Below are 24,251 nucleotides of genomic sequence, written 5' to 3' on the forward strand. Positions count from 1 at the left end.
TGACTTTACTGGAAGCAATTACAGGCATACCCCACTTTAAGGCGATCCATACCCTATGCTCCATTCCTGAGACACCTTGTCCACACTAATGACAACGCCAAAGAGAAATCAACCAATGCACACTCCATGTGGTGGACTCTGTTTCTATTCACCGTTGTTTCGTGCTGTTTTTCTGTTTCGCCGTTGATTACAAACTTTTACACATTATAATAATGTATGTATTTACATAATATAATAATTATATATTAATAATGGCAGATAATAGTAAATGTGAAAAGAAGTGCAGCCAGTTTCTCCCATTAGATGCCAGCAGTAAAATTATGAAATTAATGATGATAGAGTACCAAATCTGATACACACACTATCATCATTAACGATAGCACATCAAATAGCAATTTCAAATTGAAGCCTATGCCAATTTATCATTCAGAAAACCAAAGAGCTTTAAGGAATTATACAAAATCCAGTCTTCCTGTTTAGCAGAAATCAAATTCTTGGTTGCATCACTTTTTGAAGATTGGTTTTCAAATTACTTTGTGCCTGCAGTTAAGGAATCGTGTATGGAAAAGAAAATTCCCTTCAAAATTTTACTTTTTGGGATGAAGTGAAAGTAAACACTTAGAGGCTTTTGGAAGAAGTTGTTTCCAATTTATTACTACTGATTTTGAAAGATTTAAAAATCATGTTGAGGAGGCTACTACAAATACTGTAGATATGGAAAGGTAGTTAGATTCTCATCCTGAGGATGGATGTATTGAATCCCATTCCTAAAGAACTAACTTGCAAGAAACTCTCAAAAGCTTCAGACATGAAGGAGCTATGTCCATTTTTGAAAATGGCAGATCCCAATTTTGAAAGAAGTTCCAAAGTAAATGCTGGTATTTTAGATTAATATGTCTGTTATAGAGAAATCGACAGAGAAAAGAAAAGAGCCACAATTAAAACTTCATTGGATTCCTACTTTCATAAAAGACCAGCATCCTCTCAAATCTTAGATTAGCCTTCAATATCAACTAAATCCTTCTCAACTTAATTCTTCATTGAAATAAATATTCTTCCATGGAAACAAAATCAGTTTATTTTTTTTAAGAATCTGCATTCACTGTAGATTCTTACAAAGGTTTCTGGTTTGATGTTAGCATGGGGAGTTTAGTATACTGTAGGGGAGGAGGCCAGAATTTGTTTTCACCCTGTGACTTTAATAATCTGTTCTATATTAAGTGAGCTTTTATATCTGCAAAACTACCATGTCCAATACTTAGAAATTGCTGCATATTGGGGAAAAAATAAAATATTCAATAAAATATGAGTAAATGAATGTACACCTCATATTGGAGTTTAATTATAACATCCTTGCATGACAGTATTAAAAGTAAAATGTTTCAGTGTTGCTATTTATTATGATAATGTTAATTGCCATGATAAATTAACAAAATTATAATTAACTATTATGATAATGTTAATTGCCATGATAAATTAACAAAATTATAATTAACTATAACTTATATTTAGTTCAGCAAAATAATTTTATATAAAAAATTAACTTATATCACTGAACTTCTTTGTGAAAAAAAAAAGTAGAATCCCTCCCCAAAAACTTTGGGGGGGGGGATGCTAGGGAATTAAGACTGAAATTGGCCATTATACCCGATATCAGGACAATTCCAGAAAATTGGGATGTCTGGTCCTAGCTATGAGATTTATTAGCAAACTTAGTACTCAATGCCACATTAAAATTGAAACTATACCCCAATGTTCTACAATTTGATATGATTTTAGTATAAAAACTCTGACTTTTACACTAAATTCCTGTATATATAATTTTTAGAAATGAATTTATTTTAACTATTCTTTTATTTTAGTTTATTTAATTTTACCCCCCTTCATGTTTGACTTTTATTTAACATGTACTTGCATATTTGACATGGCCACTGCATTCAGAGGGAAGCCGTACATATTTTTGAGGCAATGTGGAACTCAGTTTTGCAGGGCACACACCGATAACACATACATTACCTTACTTCCCGGGATCATAGGTTTACTTAAATTAAAAATATAAGTAACTTTAAGGTGAAATTTTCAGGTGATTTAATCAGAACACAATCTCTATTATTTAAAACAAAATTTTTCAAATTTATTTTGTGCAGGCAGACATTTACTATATTATGAAGAAATTTTTTTCTTTTCTTTTTTTTCCCAAGTTAGTTGTTATCTTTACTTACTTTGAGCCAGCCAACATAAAAGAAAAATTGCAAAAGTGTGAAGACAGGAACATACAAGTCAATTCCATGCCCAGTATAATTCTCCTTAGGATCCAAGTACTGACGTCCCATTAATTGTGCAACAAAATAAGCATATGTTGCAAGAGTAACTACCTGAAGATAAAGAAATACATGATTTTAAGATATTGATTACTAATACTGGGCAAATAGGAGAAGCATTGTGTACAAAGATAGTTATATTTTGAAAATGCAAGTATAATTATGTAAAAGGTTTTTTATGCCTTCATTCAGTTTGCAGTATTAAAATTGGTCATTTAAGGGCCAGAACTAATGGTTTGAGAAGTTCAGTACTCATACGATTCTTCACATATAATTTCCATGTGAAGCAACAGATTGTTAATGATGCAGACTGTTTTATTTATTTTGATGTTTAAGGATAAGTACACTTGCTCTGCATTAAATAAAAACTAATTATTTAGCACACTGAACTTGAGAAAATACAAGTGACATTGAAAACTGGATAAAATGCAGTGCTCCCCAGTTATAATGTGGGTATGTACGTATGGGGAACTCCAAAAGAATTTTTTAAAAAGGAAGAAAATAAAGAGACTCTGGAAAGTATGCACAAGTGGTTGTCTGGAGATGAAGTAAGTTATGCAAACTGAAGAGAAGACAAAATTATTAGAGGTGGTAAGATATAAAGAAAGATAGGAAGTTGTACATTTATATTTCCTTTTAAAGCTTTCAGAGAGCAGCCAACCTCAAGCCAAGTGAGCAGCCATCAGGAGTTTCTTTCATACACCACTTGACTGCTCACTTAGACTTGATATATTATTTACCAGTTAGCATAAAGTTTGCTAATAGAGGTCACCTGACATGGAGAGGCCAGTAAGATCATGAGTCCCAAAACAGCTCTTATGTAACAGCTGCCTTGAGTTTTAAATAGCAGATTCAGTTTTTGCTGATGTTTATATTAAAATGACATTACCAGTTTAAATTTACTCTTGGATACTGGTGTCATCTTTAATGTGAGCTCTAGCTTCAAAGGCTGAAAGTGAGTCTTTGTCAATGGAGAGACCAGTGTCCTTCCAGTGACAGAGATTGAATTGTAAAAATGCATGTAATTTTTCAAATTATTTCAATTCCTGCATTTAAATATAGTCACTACTTAATTATCTTAATAGTAAGGGGAAATCAGCTGTGGCTTCTATAATTTATACAAAACATAATTCCTTTTTAACCATAAGATTTGATGCATTAGGGGCACCTCCGTAGTCAGGAACAGCAGTGCTCCTGGCTACGGAAGAAGCACACGCTTCTTGATTAGACCGGGGCTCAAGCCTGTGACCACTAAATACGGAGGATGTGGAAAGGTCAGGGAATGACCACCGCATATCCCTGGAGCAATATGGCCTTAGTTGCTAATGCTCCTAACAAACAACAACAACAATTTGATGCATTCAGAAGGAATTAAATTAAAATAGTTTAGAAAATATGAAAGAAACTTTGAATTCCCTAACCTTCAAAAAAAAATTTATTTTAATTTTATTCTTTCTGAATGTATCAAACCTTCTGGTTAAAAAGGATAAAAATGTCAGACTCATTGGCTGAGTCTTGCTTGAAAGAGCTTTTGGTAATATATATATATATATATATATATATATATATATATATATATATATATATATATATATATATATAAAAAATGAAGAATGTAATGGAGACTTCAAGAATTGTTGTATATGGGAAACATGTGGCAATTCTTGAATGTGGACACGCTGGACTGGTCAAATAACTGCCTTCATCAGTTCAGTTTCTTCACTGCAGTAAACAGATCAAATATCAAATCAAAAATTTTTTCTTATAAAGGAAATTCGATCACAAACTACATTAATTGTTGATCTTTTTTTCCCTTCAAATCATCACATGAAATTTTCTTGAATGTTCTTCGTAACAAATTTGCCAACTGTAACTACTGAAATATTTTTTAATAATAATAATAGTGATAGCCACAGCATAGTGCTTTGGTCTTGAAGCACCAGGTCCTTAGTATTTTCTCAGGAGAGTGTCTTCTCAGTAAAAAAGTAAATTAACCTTGTGGTAGTCATGCAGATCATAACAAGTCCCTTACAAAAATAAATTTTCCCACAAAAGTTGCTGATTTAAGATTAACAATTGAAACAAAGTTGCTAAAGTCTCTGGATTTGTGAATAGAGAATGTCTTTTTGACTTGATCTGACCCAAATCCAGGCCTCTGTTTCACCGTTATGCTAGAGAGTTGTAATATATTACGCTTTTTTTTTTTTTACAAAAACAAATTAGCAAAATTACACTAAAATCAGAAAATTTAAAAAAATTACGAATTTATTTATTAATTTTGTTAATGAATACAATTGTGATAAACACCTTAGAATCATTTGCCATTTAAAAAAAAAATACAGAAAAAACACAAAATATGGATGATAGCCTCTCCCAATTTAAAAAGCAAAGATTAATAAAAGAACTTAAAAGTTTATCAATAACTAATATAATAAATGATTTGCTTTAAAAAAAAAAACTCAGTATTTTCAACTAACTCACATTGTTGCCAATGTGAGTTAAGAGTTGAAAGCTCTGGAAATATGAGCCATAACACTTCCATAACCCTGTGAATAAATTAGTAAAGGCCACCTTCCATGTCAATCACAGCTACAAAAGATTAATTTGACAGGTGCAGAGATAATACATGTTAAACATGAAAACTGACCAACACAGTAAAACTTCGACCTAAGGTGTTAAGTAAAATTTAATTGCTAGTGCAGTGTAGGCTAAAAAAAATAAAAAATCCTCTTCCAGGAAATCTGTTTTTGCCCAAATATCACCTGCCTGCAATTACTTAGTCTCCAGCTTTTTGAAAGTCAAAAATTGGCAACTATGCTGAAACTTTTGCTACCTTCTAATAGAGACAGTTTTGTTATTGTTATTTGGTTTTATTGGAGCATTAGCAACTAAGGCCATATTGCTCTGGGGATACGTGGTGGTCATTCCCCGACTTTTCCACATCCTCCATATTTGGTGGTCATGAGCTCAAATCCCAGTCTAATCAAGAGGCGTGTGCTACATACTGCTGCTCCTGCCCACGGAGGCGCCAGAGAAAGTTTTATTGGAGTAGTTTTTGAAGTAGAATTTTATGGTTTCACACCTGGCAAGTGCTTCCCAAATTTATTTAAATATATCTGCTTATGTGTGTGTGTTTTAATATTTACGTATGTAATACATAAATATTAAATGTGTGCATATGCAAATAATTATTTCATGGTGTTAACGATTTTGTAAATTGGAAAGGATAATACTTTCACTTTATATTTTGTTTATAACATTGGGGGGGGGGGGGGAAGAATTAATAAAAGTTTTGTTTAATTGACATGTTAAAAGATACTATATTTTTAAATGTTCAAAGTTTTCACACAAAAAAAAATATATAAATAATAATAAAATAAATAAGACTGCATATAATTACTGATACAATGCATTAATGAAAGATCAATGTTTGATGCCTTGCAACCTTGTTTGTTATTTTTTTAGTGGCATGAGCACTGCTTGGTTAATAAAATATAATAAAAATCTTTTGATGTAGAAAAAGTTGGACTTTTCTTCCCTTTATGATTTACATAATTGATTCACAAAAAACTTCTGATGTTCATTTTGATTGTGTTAGTCTGAGTGTGTTGCTTAATAAGCATATTTAACTTCTGCAATCTTGACCAAGACTAACAATTATTTATAAAGCTTATTATCACAAGACAAAAACTGATTCAAAGCCAGTTACTAGAAATGAAGTCTCTCTCTCACCTGAGTATAAACAAGTGGAACACTTATCCAGTCATAGCTGTACATAGTACCACATGCAGTGCGGAATGTAAACAATTCCTGCAAATAGAAAAAACATTATTAAAGAAGTTGTTAGCATTAGTATAGGCATTTGATGCAAGAAAACAAGCTTATGCAGTATCAGCCAAAAAAAAAAAAAAAAAAAGAATAAATAAATAAAAAATAACCACTTCCACTTCACCCCTCTGTTCGTTCGAAATACCTGTCCAGCTAAGCCTTAAACTTATTCAGGCTATCAACCTCCATGACAAGGGATGGAAGTCTGTTCCACCAACCAACCACCCGCTGCCTAAAGGCAAGTTTCCTCACGTCTATCCTACATCTGTCTTTCCTCAACTTGAATCTATGTCCTCAGGTGATTATTCTGAGCAAGAGGAAGAATCCCATCAGCAATGCGCATGCTCAAACCATTCTATCAGATCACCTCGCTGGTGCCTAGTCTCCAGACACTGTAATTTGCAAAACTTAAGCCTTTCATCGTAAGAACACCCCTTTATTCCATTCACCAACCTTGTTGCCCTTCTCTATACTCGTTCCAGCATCTCTACATCCTTCTTGAAATGAGGCCTCCAGACCTGTATATAGTACTCAAGGTGTGGCCTGACCATTGCCTTATACAAGGGAATAATCACCTCCTCATCCCTGCTAGAAAAATTCCTATATATCATCGACAATACACCATGAGCTACTCTTGCAGCCCGTCTGCACTGCTCAGAGAACTTCATATCTGCCTGCACAACCACCCCCAGGTCCCTTTCATTCTCTACCACTGTCAGTGTAGTACCACAGAGTTTATATGTTGCTCTGGGGTTGCTGTTTCGCATGTGTAGTACTTTACATTTGTCAATGTTAAACTTCATTTGCCACCTCTCAGCCCATCTGCTCAACCTTTCCAGATCCTGTTGCAGCAGCATAGTGTCAGTAGTGTCCTTGACAACCCTGCCAACCTTTGTATCATCTGCAAACTTGGACATTAAGCTTGATATACCATCATCAATATCATTTATAAATACAGAAAACAATAATGGACCCAACACTGAGCCCTGAGGGACTCCACTAATAACATCAGTCCACGATGAGCAGTGTCCATTGATTACCACTCTCTGTTTTCTCCCCCTCAACCACCCCTTTATCCATAGCAGCAATTTGCCTCCAATGCTATACTGCTCCAATTTGTGCAGCAGTCTTCCATGTGCAACAGTATCAAAAGCCTTTCTAAGATCTAAGTATATAATATCAAAGTTATTCCTTGCATCCAGTTCTTTTCTGACTGCATCATAGTATCCAATAAAATTGGTCAGGCAAGACTTCCCCTTAACAAATCCATGCTGTGTCTGAGCTATAACTGAAGTCTTGTCTAGATGATCCTGCAGTGCTTCTTTAACCAGTGCCTCCATTAATTTTCCAGGAACAGAAGTTAAACTAACAGGTCTATAATTACTTGTGTCGCCCTTTGATCCTCCTTTGTGAATTGGGGTCACATTTGCACATCTCCAGTCCATGGGTACTTCCCCTGAGTCCAAGGAAGCTCTCATAATTATGGCTAAGGGTTTGCTTACTTCCTTTGCTGCCTCCTTTAATATAACTGGATAGATCCCATCCACCCCAAGTGCCTTTCTTGTATTTATCTTCAACAATTTCTCCTCCACTTTACTCTCAGTTATTACAAGATTCTCTAGCTTACTGTCAGAGTTGAATACACCTCTGGCATTCCACTCGCTGAATAACTCCTCATGTGTGAATGTCGATGCAAAATATTCATTTAGTTTGTTAGTTACCTGAGCAGGATCATCAACAGTTGACCCATCGATATCAAGTGGACCAATCTGATTCATCCCCTTCCTTCTAGAGTTTACATAAGTAAAGAACTCCTTGCTGTTTTTCTTTGCATCCCTTGCCAAAGATTTCTCGTAATCTGCCTTCGCCTGCCTAACCTCCTTTGTAACTCCCTTACAGGTCAACTTATATCTATCATAGGCTTCTGTGTCACTTGTTAATTTATGTGTATCCCATGCATTTTTCTTCTCTGCCATATGTCTCATTAGTTCATCTGACATCCACTTATGCCTAAACCTTGAACAATATTTCTTAGTTGGTATGTAAAGCCTAGTAGCTTCCAAGATAAGTTCTTTGAATGCTTCCCATTTTGAATTTGCTGTTGGTAACATCATCAGTTGGTCCCACTGCATAGAATTTAAATACTGTCTCAGTCCATCGTAGTCGCCTTTACGAAAGCAATAACCCTTCCCTTTACCCCTAATGGTAGTTACCTCTTTGAGTAAATCCCACTTCAGCACACTGTGATCACTGCCACCCAGTGGTTCATTTATCTGCAGATTCTTAATGCATGAAGAATCACTACTGATAATCAAATCAAGAGTATTACTTCCTCTAGTTGCCTCCCTAACATGCTGATGTAGAAAACAATCATCCAATAAATCCACAAAAGGAAAAGGGAAAGATGATTCAATTTTGAGAGAGGCAGGTGAATGCCAAATATGCCAAAAACAAATTCTTTTCAGTGAGGAAATACCATAAAATAAGAATGCCAAGATGGATGATAAAATAGCTTACAGGAATAATTGAACAAAAAAAGAGAGGGGAAAAAAAAAAAAAAAAAAAAAAAACAGCATGGAATAGCACATGCTTATCCTATGGCACACCAAGTGGTGTCATTAGCATTAGCATATATGATGCAAGAAAGCAAGCTTATACAGCATCAGCAAAAAAAAAAAAAAAAAAAAAAAAAACCCATTTTACGAACCCATTCCCTCTAAAAGTTTGTCCAGTTCCTCGAATTTATTTAAGCTATCAAACAACGCCCATGACAGATGGAAGTTTGTTCCAGCAATCAACTACCCGCTGGATAAAGGCAAATTTCTGCACATCTATTCTACAACTGTCTTTGCTCAACTTGAGTTTATGCCCTCTCAGGTGCATAATCAGATCAGGAAGAATCCCACCAGCATTGAGCTTCCTCAAACCATTCCAGGCCTTATACATATCAATCACATCACCTTACAGGGTGTCTATTCTCACAACTCTGCAATTTGCATAACTTAAGCCTTTCTTGGTAAGAGCAACCCTTTGTTCCCCACACCAATCTCATTGCCCTTCTCTGTACTATTCCGGCAACTCTACAGCCTACCTAAAATGAGGCCTCCAGACCTGTATGCAGTACCCAAGATGTGGTCTGACCATTGCCTTATACAAGGGAACAATTACCTCCTTATCCCTGCTGGCAAAATTGTATATCACTAACAAGATCCCATGAGCTTTTCCAGCTGCCTGTCTTCATTGCTCAGACAACTTCATATCTGACTGCACAATTATTCCCAGGTCCTTTTCACTCTCCACTACCCTGAGTACCACACAGCTGGTACGTTACTCTGGGGTTACTGCTACCCATATGCAGTACTTTTCATTTGTGAATGATAAACTTCAGTTGTCACCTATCAGCCCATCTGCCCAACTTTTCTTGATCCTGTTGCATACTATCATTAACTACCATCCCAACCTTCATATAATCTGCAAAGTTGGGCATTAAGCCTGATATACCTTCATCAATATCATTGATAAATATAGTAAATAGTATGCTTTTAATTCAAAATAACACCCTGATCCATAGGTTGGATGAGTGAAGTCGTGTTTGGCAGTAGAAATATGACCATCACGTTCGAACCATCACGTTCGAATTGAAATCATCTAGATGCGTAGGATGTCCAGGAGCATTATCTAATAGAAACAAAATTTTGAAAGGAACGTCGTTGTCTTTACAATATTTGTCAACCTTGGGAATGAAGCAGCATTTAAACCAATCCTCAGCGATATTGTTATCCATGCTCTCTGGTACAATCAGAAATGCAGGGGTAGGGTGGCTTTATTGATGCACGCAAATGCACGAGGATTTCCAGAATGGTACACAAGCAGTGGTATTAATCTGTAATCTCCCACTGCATTAGCCCCAAGCAAGAGGGTGGCCCTATCTTTTGAAGCCTTGAAACCTGCCATTGTCGCTTCCTCTTTGGCAATGTATGTTTAATCTGGCATTTTTTTTCCAATACAGAGCTAGAGCTGTCTTGTCAACATTAAAAATTTGCTGCATTGAATAGCTGCCTTCATCAATAATTTTTTCCAACGCATCACAAAATTTCTCTGCAACTGCAGAATCGGCACTGGCGACTTCACCGCATACTTTAATGTTTTAGAAACCAGCACAATGCTTGAACCTATTAAACCACCCGTTGCTTTCCATGAATTTGGCTTGGAGTTCACCATATTTATTCTTAATATCTACATAAATACTTCTTGCCTTTGCTTGAATGACCATTGGACTTGGGAGAACTTGCTTCTGAATCTGATTTTCCATCTATATTATTAATAGCTGTTTCATCTTCGATATAGCACTTCGATACAAACACTGTTGATCTTAAGTGCATTGATCCATTGACATGTTCTTTTATACATGCACTGCCCTTCAAAATAGTATTCACTGTTGAAGCAGAAAGACCTAATTCCCTTGCAATAGATGACAAACTTTGTCCTGCTTTGTACTTCTTAATCATCTTCATTTCTAAATCAATTTTGTTTCGTTTCCTAGCACTGCCAGCACTTGCACTTTCCGTTGGTCCCTTCACCATTGTAATAAGTAAACTGGAATGAACAGAAGTTTCTGAAAATTTGTTTTTTATATGATTGAAGATGTCAGTGAAGGGGGAACACATTTCACCATAATACCATAACATAAAAACCCACAGAATTCCAGTTATCGGGATTATCGCAAATGCAATAACTACCCATTTATAATAGATTGCACTAACACAGAAAGCCCAATAAACAAGAAAGTGCAAATTGTTTTTAATGTTTTTGGTTGCAACCTCCAGAAATGTACTTTAGAAAAATATCACAAAGGTGTTCAAAATTGATTCTTATAATGGGAACATATGATAACGATGAAAGTGTAGTGCAATTACGATATTTTCACAATACCTCCATTTATCCCTACAGATGCAAAATAAATTCCATATTTTTTTTCAGTCTGCACCGGAAAAAAAAAAAAAAGTTGAATATTACATAAGTCGGGGAGTTCCTCTACTGGTGAACAGTTAACCAATCAGCTGACCAGCACGACTTCCAGGTAGGTGGAACATGAGGTTCGATAGGTTTTATGAGTACCACTAAGTACAGAATGGTAATCCCTTTAACTGTTATTCATGTTTAGTAGCAGCACTAAAGAAGTCATTAAGAGGTCCGACTTGTATATGTCAAAAAAAAAATTTTTTTTGCGCCTTCTGCATATGCCACCATCTCTGTATGCTCGAAGTTCCTACGCAACTAGTCCTACAAAACTAGGTTCCACATTAGTGGTCCAAAAACCAATCTTTGCGGGCATCCCCTGGTCACCTCTCGTATAATAGAACCAACCAACGACTTAACAGTCATTTTATGCGTGAAGTAGTCCTTGACCACTCTAAAGATCTTAGTTGAACAGTCTGCAAGTCTCAACATCATAAGAACGCTGCCACATTGAATGGAGTCAAAAGCTCCCTCAAAGTCAATAAAGATTCCAAGGACATACTTACTGTTCAAGCCTAATATATAGTTTCGCAATGCCCAAAGCAAATCTTTTCCACGACCTGGAGTAAACCCATACTGTCTGCCAGACCAGCCTAAGTTTTTTCAGTATAGTCAGTAATCCACCTCGGCAGCATTCTTTCAAACACCTTTCCTAATCCAGGGAGGAGGGCAATAGGTCGATAAGATCGTGGATCATTCTTTTTGTGCTGCTTATTGAACAAAATTCATGGATGCAACTAGAAACCTGGTCACAGCATTTTGCTTGAACTTAATAACTGGTGTAGGTTACATAAACTGACTGTATCAAGAACCAAAACAAGGACAATGGTCTTCAAGGGTCATTTTTCAAGTAGAAGACCCCCAATTTTTTTTTTTTGTTAGTTGTTGGCGCATCAGCTTCTATGGCCATAATGCACCTCCCAAAGTTTTTGCATTTTACTGTGATCCAAGCCCAAGGCGGGAATCGAACCCGCGACCTTTGGGTTGCCAGGCAGGCACTTTACCTACCTGGCATCTCCAGTTGTGAGAATGAATGGGTCAAGCATAAAATCGGCAAGGCAATTAAAATATCTAGGCATTGTTTGACAGATCTTTGACTTTCAACTCACATGTTACTTATCTATCAGAAAAGGTGAGGAAATTTATTGGGATTACTCAAATCACTAGAGTTGGCTGGGGAATAAAAGGTAAAGCACTGAACTTGCTATATGAATGTGTATTTATCCCCATGGTGTGAATGTGCATTTATCCCCAAAGTATTTACTTGAAAGCTCAGTTCCATTCAAAGAGTAATGCTCCTTAGGATGTGCATGGCATGCAGAATTGTGTAGACCCCAGCTTTGCAGGTTGTGACTGGAAAATTGCCTATTGATCTGCATTTGGTGTATTGTGCATTGGCTTACTTCATCCACCATGGCATTCCCTGTTCCTTTCTGAATATAGAGGTGGACATCTTGGCAGATCTCAAAAAGGAAAGGGCAAGAATCTGGGATGCTTTGGTAAAAGTCTGGCAAGAGCGTTAGTGTTTGTGATAAACGGCAGATAACCCAATTTTTCCCAGATTTAAGGCAGCCTTGATAAAATTCAAATGGTTTGCCCCAAACTTACAAGCTATGTTCTTATTGAGTGGTCATGGTTCGATTAATACAAAGTTGCATGATTTAGGAATTAATGAAAGATCTAGTTTCCATTGTGGCGAAAGAGAATCATGGGAACATTATGTACAACTGTGAGGGGTACAGCGACCTAGGAATTGAATTGGTATCTCGGGTTAGTAATCTCAATCTTATGGCAGAAGGCTGCGAGACAATTCTAGTTGATAAATAGGAGAAGAACTTCTTGGCTTTCCAAGCTTTTGCAACTGCAATATTTCTTAGGCGGAAGACTTCTGCATCTGGAAGCCTCGGATTTGTAATGCGGTATGGTGTGGTGACAAATTATCTAAAGTCCTGTGAAATCGTGGAGGCTTGAGTCTGCCATAGCTACTGCAACTCCAGCTCCTTGCACTGGCATTTCTATTCTCGGCAACTCCTTGTGCTGCTGGCTTTCCAACAGACCATGAACAGATCCTTCCAATGAAATTTGGACTTTTGTTTGAAATTTAATTATATGTATATTTTTTATGTAATTTGATTATTTTCAGTTTGTTCATATCAATCTTTTTTGATCATGGCAAGTTTTTTTCCTCCCTGTACTTGGGCAAACAGGAGAGGAAGTATATAAGAGTACCACTAAATTATGTGTAACTGACAGTGGGGTTGCCATTGGTTGGCTGGGACCGCTTTAATAAATAAATATCAATATCAAATGTATCTGTAAGTACATCTTAAAACAATTTTCATCTTCTAAGACCTGCAATAAATGATGCAATTTGCCCTTTTCTGTTCTCTTCCAGTTTATGTCTTGTATCCATTGTGTACTCTCTTTTCTTTTCTCAGCTACAAGAAAAGGACATGCATTTTCTATATCTTCTTCAAAATTCGAAGAAGTGGATAAACTGTAGCAATTCACTTCAACTTTCCTCAAAGAGAATAACACATAGATGTTGCAGTAGGGTTGTCAGACATACCCCATTTTGGGGTATAATACTTTTTTAGAATTATAATAAATTTCCAAGATACCCCTTTTTTAAAAAAGCAGAAATCATAAAACACCCTGTTTAGATGACGACATTCTATCCTATTTACAAAGAGGGTTATAGAATACTGTATTTATATTATTCTTACTTTGTAACCTTTTACATTCTACTTGACTTTTTTTTATTTCATTGTAATGTTTTAAGGCTCAGGCAACAAACTTCTTTTTATTTAAAACTCCCAATATCAATATTATTATAATCCATACGGTGCAAGGAAGCCTGAGGATTGCGCTGCACCGACAAAAAAAAAAAAAAAAAAAAAAAAAAAAGAAAAGAGAGAGAAGTAGAAATGCATCACCAAGAAAGATGACATTCAGTTCAGAACCCTGGGAGTGCCAAGCCCATACTCACCAGATGTGAGCCCCTGGGGCAATAAATTTGCTGTATGAAGAATATGGTCTGTTGAAATCATACCATAAAAATATTAGGACCTCAAAAATACCAGATATTTGGATAAAAAATTTTAAATGCGTACGAAGTACGTAATACAGAAATGCCTCACTCAAATGCAATCAGTGAGGCATTAGCTTATGTTTACGCATGGAAAAAGGATAGAAACAATTATTTTTTTGACACTAACAAGCACTACAACTACTGCTGCTAAACAATTCAAATCGTCAAGAAACCACATAACCACCAAAAAAGAAATCACTCACCTGATTAGCGGGATGCCCTCAACTACTGTCATCGCATGCCGGCTTGCATATTTCTGCAACGGCATTCAGGAAAGACATCGTCAAGTCGCTGCTGCCGGAATGGCTACGCCTCCACATGTATTCTGCGAGGTAGGAGTCTAACTGATCATCGACTATTCTCGATGACAGTTGGCGTTTAATGGCACTCCATGTACCCTCAATACTGTTGGTGTTACTGCCAGTTTCAGGATCGCTGAAGTGAAGCGAGTGGTTTAGAGCGAGTTGCTTAAACCCTTCGTCCCCTAGGCAATCATAAGACTTCCAGCAACCCGATACTATAGTGGTACCGGGCAAAATGGAAGTCTTAATAATGTCTATGAGAACTTCTTTACTCCTATCTCCAACGACCCTGAAAAAACACCTTACTCCTCCTCGTTCAATTCCACCAATCACCCATTTCCCATTCATTCTTTCACCACGATTACATTTTCTCTTACCGAACTTACTTTCATCCAACTCAACAATAACATCCACTCCGCCAATCATACAACTTTCTCTCACACACACATCGACACATACCTCACGACAAAAACTCCTCCAGTCACTCACGGTCGCGGATCCGACACCAACCTCATTCATCATAACATCAACGGGCACCTTCACAACCCAATAATAGGTGAGAAGGAGCACATCGATGATACTGAGTTTGCTGTCGGCGAACCACGACCCCTTTCGCACAGACCTTTTAACATAATGAGGATTGGCCCCTTTCTTTCTGCACACCCACTCGAAACCATCCGACCGGTCCTTGCGCGTGGCCAAACTCATCATACTTCCACACTGCACACATTTATACTCAGATGCAATCAGTTTCATTTTCATGCACCAATCTATCACACTCTTGCAACCTTCATTTTCCAAACGAGACAACATTCTCGCACTGATACGCTCCATTGGATTGAACTGAGAAGAAACAAAGTAAAAAATAACGTACGCAAAAGAAATCACGGCAGCAGCAAGAATACACCCGCAAACAACCAAGGCTAACCAAAAAGTGAACCACAAGCGAATTAGCAATCAGGAACGCAAATGTAGGAAATTGCGTATGTACCGAAATCAGCCAATCAGATATCAGGAGAGGGGTAGAGAAGACGTCACTTTGATCAGTGATATTTAGTAATGATTTTTTATTCTGGGGGACTCCCCAGACGGTCAGATCCCCGCTTTTGTGGGGATTCCTTCCCCCACTATTATTCAGGTCTGAACAAGCAAAACCAAACAAACAAAGACGACAAAATATTAACACCATGGCCGTGATACGTATTTCCGGCATTTTCTGGAGATCACGTGACCCTTGACTGGAATGTATGCCGGAAAGCAGAGAGTGGGCGGAGTCTCCTCCTATCAATCACTGCCGTATCTCCGACAGTCTGGAGCGCAGACTAGTAGCATATCCAACTTCTCTGTATATAGTGTCTCACAGTACACAGAGAAGTAAGATATGTTACTATTCTGTGGAGTGTCCACTCCCATAGGCGATAATGTCAATTCTGTTTACCAAACGCAAAGAAAATGAATTTTCTTTCTTTGTGTTTGGTAAACGCAATTTCAGACCTGAGAAATAGGTCGGAAGAGTTCGTGGAGAATTTTCTAGTTTTGTAATTGCGATGGACAATATATCGATTATTAGTATGAAATATTCACAAGTAATTATTGTTCCTATCCAAAAAAAGACACTATAAAAGCTGAAAGAACACCGGAATATGAAAATAAATAACTCCATATATCTAAATTTAAGTAAAGCTTTTTATACAGTAACCTCTACATGAGAGGTTATTGTATAAACTGGTGCAAGGTAGAACTGCAGAGAAATACAATACTATAGGATTGCATGGGCATATTTTGCCACAGTAGTTGAAATAAATAAGATTCATATGTTTTTCTGCATTTCATTTCAGTAGCAAGATCTTTGCTCCCTCTGAAGACCAAGGGCTAAGTATTCAACCTTGGATTTAGGTTCAACTTAAGAGTGAGATATTATTATTATTATTAGCCATATGGTGCAAGGAAGCCTGAGGCTTATGCTGCACCAGCCAAAAAAAATTCCAAGTCGCCCTGAGAGAGGATGACTTGGGAATTTTTTTTGGCTCCAAGGAAGAGAAGAATGATGATTTGGTGGATTTGAACTTTGCTGAAGGCCAGGAGACAAAGAATAGTCATAAATGGCTATATATCAGAGTGAACCAGCATAGCAAGTGGGTTTCTGATGTTTATTAATGACAATGATGAAAGATTTCTCTTGAACCTGCATAGCCAAAATCAAACTATGCTTCTTCAAGATGAACTATGGTCTGATAAAATGGCTGAGGTTTAATGCCACTAAAACCAGGTACAAGACCACACAGCATATTAACAAAAACTCCTGTGTTTTTGTTCAGAAAATAGGAGTTCTGAAATTAAGCTGATGGAAAAATTCCAATACCACCATAGCTATGGCTGGGTAATGGGGCAGTTTTCCTGGGCAAATGAAAACCATCATTGCAGAAATTCTGGATTTAAAAATAATATATGTTATTTATTATAACTTTTTAAACTTTGAAATAGAAACAAATGATTGAGCACAACATGCATTTTGCATAATTTCATTATTTATTTATTTATTCATTGTCAATTTGGAATTTTTGTTTATGGGGAAGGATAAGAAGTGCAAAATTTTAATTTTGCACTTCTTTTTACTTTTGAATTTTTACTTTTTAAATTTTAATTTTGCACTAATTTTAATTTAATGTTTATTAATGACAATGATGAAAGATTTCTCTTGAACCTGCATAGCCAAAATCAAACTATGCTTCTTCAAGATGAACTATGGTCTGATAAAATGGCTGAGGTTTAATGCCACTAAAACCAGGTACAAGACCACACAGCATATTAACAAAAACTCCTCTGTTTTTGTTCAGAAAATAGGAGTTCTGAAATTAAGCTGATGGAAAAATTCCAATACCACCATAGCTATGGCTGGGTAATGGGGCAGTTTTCCTGGGCAAATGAAAACCATCATTGCAGAAATTCTGGATTTAAAAATAATATATGTTATTTATTATAACTTTTTAAACTTTGAAATAGAAACAAATGATTGAGCACAACATGCATTTTGCATAATTTCATTATTTATTTATTTATTCATTGTCAATTTGGAATTTTTGTTTATGGGGAAGGATAAGAAGTGCAAAATTTTAATTTTGCCTCAGGTACAGGAACACCTAGTTATGGCTTTGATTATTTGTATCTTTAATTTGATAAAGTATTTCTGAAAAGCCAACTACATTTAAAGATATTTTTGTGTGTGTGTGTTTTGATAAGTGATAGGAGTAGTACTATGATTATAATTTAATTTATTTTTATAATTTAAAATTTGTGTATAGTGAAAATGCAATTCATGCTTGTTGTGTATGCATTCTTTATAAATACAAAGGGTACTAGGAAAGTTTTGCAATATGATGCAACAATGAATCACAGGAAGCTGCTTGTTGCTGCATGTTGAGACATGTTCATACGTGCATAGTAGCCGCCGCGCCAAGTCGATGGGCTCAGTTATTCATTAGTAGTGAGAGTGTAAAGTGCTTGCGATGGCATCGTGGTCACGAAATGAGATGGGGACAGTTTTGCGGTATAATTTCGTGCGTGGTTTAACCATAGACCAGTGCTTAGAAGAAATGACTCTTGCACTAGATGATGATTGTCCACATCGTACAACGATATTCAGGTGGTATAGAGAATTCCAAAGGGGAAATTTCACTCTGGAGGATTCTGAGAGGCCGGGAAGGCCACGAACGTCAGTTACGGAGGAAAAAACGTTACTGCTGTGAGGAAAATGCTTGACGAAAACAGGCGAGTGACCTACCAACAGATAGAGGATACTTTGGGCCTAAATGCACCAGCAATTCGTTCGATTCTGCAAGATCATTTGTACGTGAAGAAACTTTGTTCTCTCTGGGTGCCGCATCAACTGACTGAAGAGCAGATGACACGACGTGTGACTTGGTGCCGGGAGATGTTAAAAAAGTTTGATAAGGGACAATCTCGGTATGTGAACAACATCGTGACAGGTGACGAGACTTGGCTGTACTATTACGATCTGCCGACCAAGGCTCAAAACAAAGTTTGGGTCTTTGATGATGACGACACACCCGTAATTGTCAGAAAATCCCGATCTGTAAAGAAGAAAATGATAGATTCAAATCGAGTGGAGTTGTGGAACGTGTCGTTTTGGACACGCAGAAGACAGTCACAGCTAAGTGGTATACTGAACAATGCCTGCCTAAAGTCATTGGATCTATGAAGAACCTGCGGCCAAAGTCAAGAATGGACACCTGGTACCTCCATCACGATAATGCTGCAGCTCACCGCGCCAAAGCCTGCACCGAATATTTGACCACGACAGGACTGAAACTTCTCGAGCACCCTCCCTACAGTCCAGACCTTGCTCCCTGTGACTTTGCACTGTTCCCGCATGTGAAAATGAAGCTAAAAGGGAGGCGGTTTTCCAGTGATGAGGACCTTCTACGGGCTTGGGACAACGAGTGTGCTTTACTCCCTAGTGAAACTTGGCAGAACTGGTTTAAAGATTGGTTTCGGAGGATGGAGAGGTGTATTGAATGTAGAGGAAATTACTTTGAAAAAATTAAATAAACAAAGCTGTATTGCAAAACTTTCCTAGTACCTTTTGTAAAATTATTTGCACAAATTTGAAAAATCAATTTCTAGTAACTGGGTCCAGAGATGATTCAACTTAAGGGAAGAGATATTATGATGTCAGTTCTTAACCTACAAATGTGACCAAATAGCTTTGTTAAGAAAAACAATCGGATATAATTAGATGAGTAGACATATTTTAAGTTTAGTAATAGAACAGGTTGTGTGGCTCAATTTTTGCAATTTTACAGTTCCATTATTAATATAACACTTATGATGAAGCACATTAGCTGGATTCCCTGTTCTATGAAATGTAGAAAAAGGTGTGGATTTGACTTTTGTTACTGGCTGAAGATGAGAAACAGTTTTGGTCAAGTTTATGGGATTTTTTCACAATGTGTGTTAATTAATTAATCACAGCTGAGGAAGTGTATGGTTTTCTCTTGGAAAATGTGGTTTTTCATCCTGCAAACCGACAGAGAATTTACAAATGAAATGCATAAGAAAAAAATTTCGATACCCAATTTTATGGTTTATATAAAAGCTAATTATATGATTTTTCTAAATTTGTAAAATAATAAGAGAAGTTTACCGCAATATAATACGTAGAACACTTCTGTATGATACTCTCCAGCAATTAAAATGAAAATCTTACATTATAGTAAAAAATAATTAAAAATCAATTGAAAACAATTAAAAATTAAATAAATTAATTAAAAGAAATTTAACGAAAAAATTGCAAAACGATTTTCCTTCCTTCATTAAATTTCTTTTATTTAATTTTTAATTGTGTTCAATTGATTTTTAACTATTTTTTACTGTAATGTAAGATTTTCGATTTTTTTGTTTTAATTGCTGGAAAGTATCATTTATCCCCAGGGGCTCACATCTGGTGAGTATGGGCTTAGGAAACCCAGGGTCCTGAGCTGGATATCATTCTTCTCTTTCTTGGTGATTCTCTTCTACTTCTGATTCTCTCTCTCTCTCTCTCTTTCAGGGTAATGCAGGAATTTTTTTTTTTTGACTGGTGCAGCATAAGCCTCAGGTTTACTTGCACTATATGGCCAATAATAATAAAATAATAAGTGTTCTATGTGTTATATTGAGGTAAACTTCTCTTATTATTTTACAAATATTGATATCAACGTAGAACATATTGAGCATTACAGCTCTGGTTTAATGCTATCAGATTTTTCTCTATAAAAATGTGGTTTCATCATGCAGGCAGACCAACAGAGAATTTACGAATGAAATGCACAAGGAATACAGAATTATAAAGAATTGCCTAGTTGCAAGGATTTGGAAAGGTGACTGTGTTAGATGCCACTTCTACAGGGGCAGCATTTAGTAATTTTTTAGATAGCATATAAACTGTCTTGGTAACATCTTATTTACTTATTTACTCTCAGTGATAATGTATTGAAGAAAAACAAGGGTAGACCTTACAAAACATTTATTATTATTGCTGTAATTTATTCATTTTTAAAATTATATTTTCATCCTGATACAGCATTTCAACCCGATAGAATGCTAAGTGGGTGTGCTGTCATAATAGAGCCAGTGATGACTTGAATGGTACCCTGAGTGAGAGATTTCCTTAACTCATCATTCATGTGAGATAGAAATTTCACCAGGGGCAAAAAAAAAAAAAAAAAATGTATATTTCATCTACAAAAAATTTCTGACCCTGCTGTATGTTCAGTACCACTTAATTAAATTCCACAGAAAGAGTCAATAGCATTTAAACTCCATTTAGGTTAATTAACTGAACAAATCATAGTCAGAAACCCTAATCATCTAACTTTTTTATGAATAGACTTAGCTCTGCTTTCCACTGCACTGTGCAAAAGCATAAACTTAACATGAGGCATAGACATAAACTTAGTGGATAATTTACAGCAGTGACTCTCTTTTCATCACTTCCTGTGGTTACAGAGACTGTCAAAAGAGCTGGCAATACTAGTTAAGGTGCCAATACTGAGAGGCACTCCTAATTTGTCTTGAAATGATGCTCAGGGCAATTGTCAGCTCTGTATTGTAATATAACTCCAGGGGCTCACATCTGGTGAGCATGGGCTTGGCACACCCAGGGTCCTGAGCTGGATATCATCATTCTCCTTTTTGGTGATTCCCTCCCTCTCAGGGTACTCAAATTTGTTTTGGCTGGTGCAGCATAAGCCTCAGGCTTCCTTGCACCATGCTGATAACAATAATAAGCAAAATTTACAATCAGAGGATGTGTACACACAATTGTGAACTTGAATAAACAATGCAGAGATAATAATCCAAACAAGATAATAATTCCAAACAAATGCTAAACTATTTTAACATTTAACTATTTCTGTTACAAATTGTTACTTTCAGAATAAAGTATGTAACATGGTGCAAGTGTATGTCATTGTAATTTAATTATTAGTTATTTCCTAGATTCTGCCCTCTTACTAAAGCAGAAATTCCTGCTCAAAAACTCAGCACAAACAAAATTAAAAAAATTCCTACCTGAAACATTCCTTGCATTTGAACTATTTCTTTGATTCTTCCTTCTTTACGAGCCCTCATTGCCAGGGCACAAAACCAGTGTGTGGGTATCCACCATTTGCCAGTTGGAATATTCAGTGATTCATAAAATTTTCGTTCTTCCTCTGTCAGAAGGCCTATATTCATTAAGATGTTCATTGCATTCTCAATTTTTTGTATCAATAAAAAAATTGTAAACGAGATTACATTAAATAATATCGTTATGAAAATTATACCAATTACACTATTATGGAAATTATTAATTAGTCATCTAAAATGCACAGGAGTTTTTAAAAGTTTTCTTAAGGGATTTGATAACATTAACCTGATTTGCAGGATGAAAAGGAAAACAGATAATTACTCATATTTGAGATAATACTAGCATTATTAAGATAAATATCCCTATTTTTAATGGGGAAGACTCATGTGACATTCCCTCCCTCCCTCTGTAGGGGTAATTTCCCCAGAGCATCTATAATATAAAGAAAACTAAAATTAAATTTTCAGTGGGGCATAGAGGTACCTGTATTTCAGCCAATCTGGTGATTTTTTTGTATTTTCTTATTATGTCTAAAAACAACATGCTGTTTTATTTCAAACCTTTTGTTTGGGAAAGAGAACAAACTGTATATGGGGAGTACTGAATACGGGTAGCAGTAACCCCAGAGTAACATACCAACTGTGCAGTACTACACTCAGGGTAGTGGAGAATGAAAAAGACCTAGAGGTAATTGTGCAGTCAGATATGAAGTGTTCTGAGCAGTGCACATAGACTGCCAGAGCAGCTCATGTGGTCTTGCCAATGATATACAGGAATTTTGCTAGCAGGGATAAGGAAGTGATTATCCCCTTGTATAAGGCAATGGTTAGGCCTCACCTTGAGTACTGCATACAGGTCTAGAGGTCTCATTTTAGGAAGGATGTAGAGCTGCTGGAATGAATACAAAGAAGGGCGAAAAGATTGGTGAGGGGAAAAAAAGGGTTGCTCTTACCAAGAAAGGTTTAAGTTCTGCAAATTGCAGCATCTGGAGACTATGCACCTGCAAGATGATTTGATTGAAGTGTATAAGGCCTTGAATGGTTTGAGAAAACTCAGTGATGGTGGGATTCTTCCTCTTGCTCAGATTTTGCACTCGAGTAGGCATAAATTCAATTGAGGAAAGACAGTTGTAGAACAGATGTGCAGAAATTTGCCTTTAGCCAGCGGGTGGTTGATTGCTAGAACAAACTTCCGTCGGTCGTTTTGGAAGTTGATAGCTTAAATAGATTCAAGGAAGAACTGGACAAACTTTTGGAGTGAATGGATGGGTGAAATGGGAAGTTTTTTTTGTTTTGGCTGATGCTGTATAAGCTTGCTTTCTTGCATCATATGCCTCTACTAATGCTAACAGTGTTTTGCTCTCAAAGAGAGCTATTGAAAAGCAGAATCTTAAGGGTGAAATACTTATATATGGTATATTAATTATTACACTAACCATAATGAAATTAGTAATCTCTAGGTGATTGCAGTAGCCAGCCTGTTGTAAAGTATCAATTCAATTGAAGTATCATTATTACATCATTTGTTTAAGTTCAATGATTAACTTAGAGATAAATTTCCAAGAACAGAAAAGTTTAGCTTTTATTGCAAATGGAGATTTATTTCTTTAATTTTTCTCTTGGAAAATATGAAATAAGTATTGCTTTCAACAATAAGAAAAAATTAACTCCATTTATATTAAATTCACACTGCACAAAACAGTTATCAGGAATTGGCAAAAATTTTAAGGTAAGCAGCTCTGCTGGGCTATTATTATTATTATTATTATTATTATTATTATTAGCCTTATGGTTCAAGGAAGCCTGAGGCTTATGCTGAACCAGGCAAAAAAAAAATTCTGAACTACTGAGAGAGAGAGAAGTAAAAGGGAATCACCAAGAAAGAGAAGAATGATGATATCCAGCTCAGGATACTGTATGTACATGAGCCACTGTTTTCCTTCTGTATTTACAATTGACTTTCAGAACATCTGCATGGAATACCCTCATGGAAGGGATAGTTCTGAGATGGTATAGTACTGTGATATGAATGCTTAAGACAGAGGACTAAAAGACTGCTTTCAGTAAAGCTGCCCGATGGCAGATGTATGTAGTTGCAGTAGAACCATATTTTGAAAGAGGTGTATAAATCAAGAATGCATCATTTAGTATATACTCTTTGTTCTGCCTTGTGATTTGCATGATACTGCTGAAAGATGTTTGCATTTATTTGAAAAAAGAATGAATAATTTGCACTATCTAGAATTTGGCTGTTAAGCAACAATTTTGATGTATGATGTTTTTATTAATAATTTTTGGTGAAGGTATAGAAAGCCTGCATGAGAAGCATGCAAAAGTTCGATGAAATTTACCGGTAAAAGTACTTTGCCGTAACGTCATTTGTATTGTTGCTCGCTCGGTAAACAGACAGTGGGTGTTATCGGTCAGGAGTAGAAATTGAATCCCATGGGAGATTGAAACCCTCCCAAAGTGGAGGGGATAACCTGACCTTTTTTCTTTAGAATCACTGGTGGACTAGTGGATAGATTGTTTATTAAGAAAAAAAAAGGCAACGGAAGCACA

At 36.2% G+C, this 24,251-nt stretch overlaps 1 protein-coding gene across 1 annotated transcript in view; it reads right to left on the reverse strand.

Moving 5' to 3' along the window:
* The window catches only part of LOC150084143 (bestrophin-2-like), a 66,509-nt gene that overhangs the window by 28,841 nt on the left and 13,417 nt on the right, over window positions 1–24,251 (reverse strand). The window contains exons 4-6 of the mRNA XM_090375062.1: window positions 21,633–21,787; window positions 6,054–6,131; window positions 2,223–2,375 (exon numbers count right to left, since the gene is read on the reverse strand). Coding sequence (XP_090231188.1) covers window positions 2,223–2,375; window positions 6,054–6,131; window positions 21,633–21,787 — 386 coding nt within the window. The remainder of the gene's footprint in view (window positions 1–2,222; window positions 2,376–6,053; window positions 6,132–21,632; window positions 21,788–24,251) is intronic.

This window comes from Mastigoproctus giganteus, chromosome 6 (genome assembly GCF_048544385.1).
Source record: "Mastigoproctus giganteus isolate SK-2022 chromosome 6, ASM4854438v1, whole genome shotgun sequence".
NCBI lineage: Eukaryota > Metazoa > Arthropoda > Arachnida > Uropygi > Thelyphonidae > Mastigoproctus > Mastigoproctus giganteus.